We start from the raw sequence: 6,681 nt of genomic DNA on the forward strand, positions 1-6,681 counted from the left end.
GCTGACCCCAAGGTTCACGTATAGGAGACCCCGGTTCTACCCCCCAGTAACGCCTGGACTCCAAAACAATGCTGGTAAAAACTGCCCTGAGCACAAAGCCAAGAATAGCTTCTGCTGGGTGTGGTGTGCGTGCACACGCACTGCAGTCCTCTGGGTCCAGGATCCCCGAGAGAACCTTGGGACTCAGAGAGAAGCTGGAGAAGAATCTCAACTACCCAGAGACAGAGGAAGGCAGTATGGAGTTTACTCAAAGCTACACAGTCATTAATGCCATTTCAGGAAGGAATCCATTCACCCGTCATCCATCCATCCATCCATCCATCCATCCATCCATCCATCCATCCATCCATCCATCCACCCATCCATCCATCCATCCATCCATCTCTCCCATCTCCATCCATGGGTCCATCATCTGTCTGCAGTGGGGGGGTGGGGGCGCGGGGCAGGGGAGCTCAGTCAAGTGCCCCTGGACCAAACCCCCCATCTCTGACAGTGACAGTGACCCTCTCCTAGGGGCTTCTATGGATTCCAATGTTCCCAAGTTCTCTGCTCCAAGCCCCCCATCCCGGAAAATTTGCCTGTCGCTTGTTCGGGGGCTTTCCCAAGCCTCTGATGGGTAGAACTAGTCCTAAGTTGGAAAAAGTTCGTTTATTTATGACCTGGGGTGTGGTCAAATGCACGGGAACCTCCTTTAAACTATTTGGGTGGTGGCCACAGAGATAGCAGAAGTTTAAAGCACTTTCCCCGCATGCAGCTGACCCACGTTCCATCCCCAGCGCCCCATAGGGTGCCCAGAGCTCTGCCACAGTGATACCCTGTTTTGTTTTTGTGTAGTTTGGGTCCACAGCCAGCTCTGCACTCAGGAGTCACCGAGGTGAGGCGGCGCCCTATGGGGGGTGCTGGTGCGGGGTGCCCTATGGGATGCCCGGATGGAACCTGGGTCATTCGCCTCCCCGCTGTACTACCTCTCAATCCCGTCACCGATTAAACCAATGATTATAAACAAGTAAAACCGCCACGAAAACTAGTCTCTAACCCAAACACAAACGGAGAACACCCCCCACCCCTATAAAGACCGTGGTGGGGGCCAGGTGCCCAGAAAAGTTTGCGCCTCAGAGAGAAGGGGCGGGAGGAGTGTGAAGGACACGCACAGCAGCCTGGGAAGAGCGGGAGCGGGAGCGGGAGCGGGGGGGGGGGCCCCGGGACCCCCGGGCCGAACTTCTCCTTTGTAACCCACCGCCGCGCTCCACCTTCCTCAGAGCCGCGAGTGTCCCGCGGACGGGCCCCGCCCCTCGCCCTCTAGCCACGCCCCGCGCCCGCGGGCCTCCGCAAACGTCGCCTGCCATTGGCCAAGGGGAGTGGCTCGAGGCTCGCCTGTTTGAGCGGTGGCCAATGGGAGCTGAGGGGGCGGGCCTCGGGACTGAAGGCGGGGCTGGAAGAGGCGGCCCGGGAGAGATGCGCGCCCGGGGCTGGGCTCTTCCGGGCCGTGGCGCTTTCAGCGTGCACAAAGGCTACTTCGTGGCTGGGTCGCCAGTTCACGCTTGGGAGAGGTGTGTGTGTGTGGGAGCGGGGGTGGGGGTAGGCACCCTCTAGTCCCTCTTCATCCTCGCTTGGCTCACCCTCACCCCTAGAATAACCGCACGGGTTGCCCGCCCTCCTGCCCTGAGGTTGTGCTGGGGGTTCCCCATTCTGCTGAGCAGTTCCCGGATTTCCTCTCCATCCAGCTTGGAGGAATTTGGTCCCAACAAGGATAAATAGTGATGTTTTTCACTTCCTCCCGCCCCCCCTCATCCCACGCACAAAATTAACTCTAAAGGGGCGTCCCTACGTCCTGGGGCCGAGGAAGGGGGTTCACCCCTAAACGCGCGGCGCCTCCGATTCAGCCTTACCTGCAGCCCCTGCCGCGGCGAGGAGCAGGGCGACGACCCAGCGCAGTGGCCAGCTCGCAGATCTCATGTCCCCAGCGTCACCCCGGCTGTCTCCTTTGCCCGCCGCGCTGCACTGCACGGCACGCCGGTCCCCGTCTTTTGCAGTCTTTCAATGCGGCCTTTCTCGCGGGGGCGGAGTCTGCAGTGGGGTGATTTTCAAATAACGTCCATCCACACCGGGAGCGGGAAGGAGGAGTCTGGCTGGCCCGGGGCACATGGAGTCCTTAACCCTTGACGCCCAGGCTGCCAGCTGGGGAGCTAAGCCTGGAAATCTACTCCCTGGACGACGCTTCTGTCAAATCACGGGCTTGTGTCTATGTGGAGGGGTCAGGACCGTCCTTTCAAAACCATTTCACGGTCTAAGGAAGCCCCCTCCCCAGGCCAGATAGATAGCACAGGGGGTGAAGTCATTTGAACGTGACAGACCCGTTAGCTCTCTGACACCCGGGCCCTGAGTCCAGAGTCAGGATAAACCCTGAGCACCGCCCACGTGGTCCCCAAACAAAAATAAAAAGTCCCACCTGCCATTCAAAGAGAAAAAACTTCTTGGAAACCCCACCCTATCCCACCCCAATTCCTTACTTTTCTTTACCTTTTCCATTCTAGGAATTGTATAGATTTTAAGCCAAATGCACCCGTCTACTGTTTTGGAAACTGCACTACCAAATCGCTGTATAGATAGGAAATCAATGTGGCATTTAAATACAATGTGTGGGGTGAATTCCAGCTCCAGGCTGCTACTTATTGTTCCAGGCTCCTGGATGAATTAGAAGCCAAAAACATCTCTAAAGCCATTGACCTTTCAGGACGCAGGGCCTGGACAGAGATATTGATTTCTCCTTTCAGGAGTTCAGCAAACAGATAAGCGGCTCACCCTTCCTAAAGCAAAAATCAAAACAAAACCAAGTTTGTTCTGTTGCTCCTGAACTCCCGAAGCACCCCGTTCATTGCTCTCTGTGCTGGGAGGCTTCTAAGAATGGGGGTCTCTTGGGATTTATGTGGCACCAGGGACCTCTGCCAAGCAAGGCAGCTGTGAGACTCTTGTTTTGGGCCACACCCAGTGGTGCTCAGGGCCTACTCCTGACAGTGTCCTGGTGGTCGCTCTCTGAGGTACAGGGGGACCACACAGTACTGGACATTAAATCTGGGGTTCCTATGTACAATTTCAGTCCTTTGAGCATCCCTGGGCTTCTGTCTCAGTACTCAGGGGACGGCTTATGGTGCCAGGGATGGAACCAGGGTCATCTGTGCCAAGCAAGCACCTTGTCACCTCTGAACTGTCTCTCTGGGCCCCCCTCCCCGCATGGGTGAGATGTGCCTGAGTCCACCAGGGGTCTGGCAGTTTTACAGGTTCCCCACTACCCTGAGTACTGGCGGGGTTCTGACAGATGTACCAGCTAGCTACTGGGGAGAGAGAGCACAGAAAAGGCAGTGGGTGGAGGAAACCCTCAGAAAGAAAGGAGGTTTGGAGCAAGCTCCCTTTGGCAACATAGGTACTGCAATTGAAATGATAGATTAGCACGGCCCTGGGCAAGAATGGCAAGAAGTATTTGTGAAGGATTCCATGTTTGAGAAAAGGAAGAGGGTCACAGACAAGGACTTACTTCGTGGTGAGAGAGAATAATTTTCACGTATTCTTTTGCTGAAGAAGTATTTTTGGTCATTGTTACCCCTTTAGTTATAACAAGCAATCGCACATAAATTATTGTGTGCTGACTACACAGGCAGGTTTGAAAATCTGGGAGAGTGGTGGAGGGCAGGTCACTCTGGTGGTGGGATTGGCGTTGGAACATCGAAAGCCCCTAACAACTGTATTATGAACAACTTTGTAAACCACAGTGTTTAAATAAAGTGTTTTATTATTTCTTTTAAAAAAAAGAGGTCCATCCAGAGGAGGAAGGCACCAGCAACTTTGGAGCAGTTTGGAGCTTCAAATTTTTGTTCTTTTGTTTTTTGAGACACACCTGGCAATGCTCAGGGGTTATTCCTGGTTCTGCACTCGGGGATCACTCTTAGTGAGGCTCAGGGTACTCTGTGGAACACGGGGAGTCAAACCCCGTTGATTGTGTGCAAGGCAAGTGCCCTTCTACCTGCTTATTTTTGGGTTTTAATTTTAATTTTTTTTTTTTTTTTTGCTTTTTGGGGTCACACCCAGCAATGCTCGGGTTACTCCTGGCTTTGTGCTTGGGGGACCATATGGGATGCTGGGAATTGAACCCAGGACGGCCGCATGCAAGGCAAACGCCCTACCCACTGTGCTATCGCTCCAGCCCCCCCTACCTGCTTGTTTGCTGTGGTTCTTCTGCGAGCCAGCATTTGCTTTGTTTCCACCCATTCAACAGCATCTGCCCTGGTTGTTTATGTATCAACAGCTCTTTGGGGTGACCTGGAAAAATGCTCTGGACCAATCTTTTTGTTTTTGAGGCTGCACTGGCAGTGCTCAGGGCTGACTCCTGGCTTGGTGCTGAGGGGTCACTCCAGAAAGGCTTGGGGACCCTATGGGGTGCTGGTGATCGAACCTGGGTAGCTTTGTGCAAAGCAAGCGCCCTCCCCACTGTCCTATCACTCCAGCCTCCCACTGGTCTTTTTAGGAGTCACTTGGGATGTGTCCAGAAGGGCCACGTGTGACAAGGCTCCCAGGAAGAAGTCACCTGCATGGAGGGACGAGGGACCAGCCCGAGCCAGCCCAGCTGTGGCTTTGCCTGGCTTCAACACTGGTGACAGGAAACCAGCAGGGAGCGAGGGCGGAAACCCGGAGTCCCAGGAGGCGCTGAGCACTCGATCTGGAGTGTGTTGGGGGGGTCCGGGTGGGGACTGAGGAGATGGGAATGACTAGATACTTGGGAATGGGCTGGGCTGGTAGAGCCAGATGTGGGTGCAGGGGGGCCCAAGCGTGTGTTTGGGGGTGAATGGAGGAGCAGGATGGAGTGGGAGGGACCCAGGGAGTTGGTGCGTGCGATGCTCTGGCGTATGCGACTGGGTTCATGGCAGCTGGCAGCAGTGATAGCACAGCCACCGATGCTTGCCCCGACTCTTCCGCTGGTGCTCAGGGGCTGCTCCTGGAGGTGCTGGGTGCTGAGGGGATCACCCTCGGGAAGGACATGGGGCAGACACTGCCCCGTGGCATGTCACTGGAAGTCCTGGATGGTTCAGCGGGCTCCTGTTATGAGCCCACCACATGGCTTCCCAGCCCTCCATGGGGCATGTCACCCAGGTTCCAGGCAGGGGCCCTTGTCACCTTCCCAGCATCAGCTCCTGCAGTGGCAGAGTCATAATAGGCCACTGAAGGGCTCGGACACCACGGTGATGTGTGCACTGCCCCCACCGGGCTTGACTGGTGTCAGCTGAAAAAGGGACCGAGGCAGCCCCACCTGGAGGAGGAAGGGCCGGGGGCGGGGCGGCAGGTGCCAGGGCTAGTGCTGATCGGCGTCATCAGGGGCCTCAAGCCAAGGTCAACACAGCAGAGTCCGGCCAGGAGGCCTGAAGCCCCGACCCTGACCCTCCACCACCCCCTGACCCAGGCCAGCTCTGGTGTCTCAGCACGTGCTGAGGAGTCACCATCAGAAATACAGAAATGAGGGCCACCAAGGGGGCACAGGGTGACAGCGTGAGAGCCAAGTGACTGCTGGGCACTACTGATGTGGAACCCACTCAACATCCCTGAGGGCCGGAGGATGAGAAGCAGCATGTCAGGGTGCTGAAGTCTGTCCAGAGCCCCGGCCCGGGAAGGGTTTCTGCATGGGGACGGAGCCCCTCATTTTGCTCCTGGTTTGAGAAGCCATCAATGGGGGAGGGGGTGTCGACAGGCAATGGGGGACCCCAGTGAGGGCTGAATGGGCCTGTCTAGGCCTCCCGGGGCCACTGAGGGGAGGTGCAGGGAGTAAGCGTGCCATTGGCTGCCTGTGTGCCTGCCCTGAGTGGTGATGTGGGCCTTGCCCAGGGCCCAAGCAGCTGGGCAGGGCAGAGGCTAGTGAGCACAAAGTACCAGGGGGCGTGGACTCGGGGGTTTGAGTCCAAGAGGGTTGACCCGGAGGGTGGATGGCTCACTGTGACGCCTACAGGAAGCAGCTTAAAAGTAGTGAGGACCCAAGAGAGGACAGCAGCCCACCTAGGTTTGATGCCTGGAATCCCACAGGGTCCCTGAGCCCCGAGAGGAGTGATTTCTGAGCACAGAGCAAGGAGGCAGCTCTGCGCACCACCAGGTGTGGCCCCCAAAGAAAACAAAGGACAAGTGGGGGGCTGGGGAGCCACGTTCAAGGGCTGAGTGCAGCTTTGCTCACAGTGGACCCAGGTTCCAACCCCGGTGCCAGCCTGGGCCCTGGGGCACTGCTAGGAGTGACCCCTGAGCACTGAGTCAGGAGTCATCCCGGGGCACAGTCAGGTGTATCCCCAAACCAGAGAAGCGGAACAGGACAACAGTAAGGACAAGAACGGGAAATGCCAACACTGGGGCTCCCAGAGCCGGTCCAGCTCTTGGAGATGAAGCCACGGGTAGACATGAGCAGGAAGGGGGCGGCCACTGTACTTCCTGTGGGGTCCTGAGGCCAGGACACAGAGCCACTGTCAGACACTGGAGCAAACTGGAGGCAGCCACGAGGGGAGACGGGCTCGCTGGGCAGAGGCTGGGCAGAGGCCGCCGTGGCTGTGCTCATCTGCTCCTGGCTCCCTCTCTGGGGGTCCTAGCAGGCTCCGGCTGCTGGGAAGACCCCACGGTAGCAGCACCCAGTGAGGCCTGAGCCAAGGCACAGAAAGA

General features: G+C 57.1%; 1 protein-coding gene across 1 annotated transcript in view; it reads right to left on the bottom strand.

Moving 5' to 3' along the window:
- Positions 1 to 2,063, bottom strand: part of LDLR (low density lipoprotein receptor) — a 28,159-nt gene extending 26,096 nt beyond the window's left edge. Inside the window, exon 1 of the mRNA XM_055126871.1 lies at positions 1,890 to 2,063. Within this exon, the coding sequence (XP_054982846.1) occupies positions 1,890 to 1,956 (67 nt within the window). The 5' untranslated portion in view covers positions 1,957 to 2,063. The remainder of the gene's footprint in view (positions 1 to 1,889) is intronic.
- Between the last annotated feature and the right edge of the window lie 4,618 nt (positions 2,064 to 6,681).

This window comes from Sorex araneus, chromosome 2 (genome assembly GCF_027595985.1).
Source record: "Sorex araneus isolate mSorAra2 chromosome 2, mSorAra2.pri, whole genome shotgun sequence".
NCBI classification, from domain to species: Eukaryota; Metazoa; Chordata; class Mammalia; order Eulipotyphla; family Soricidae; genus Sorex; species Sorex araneus.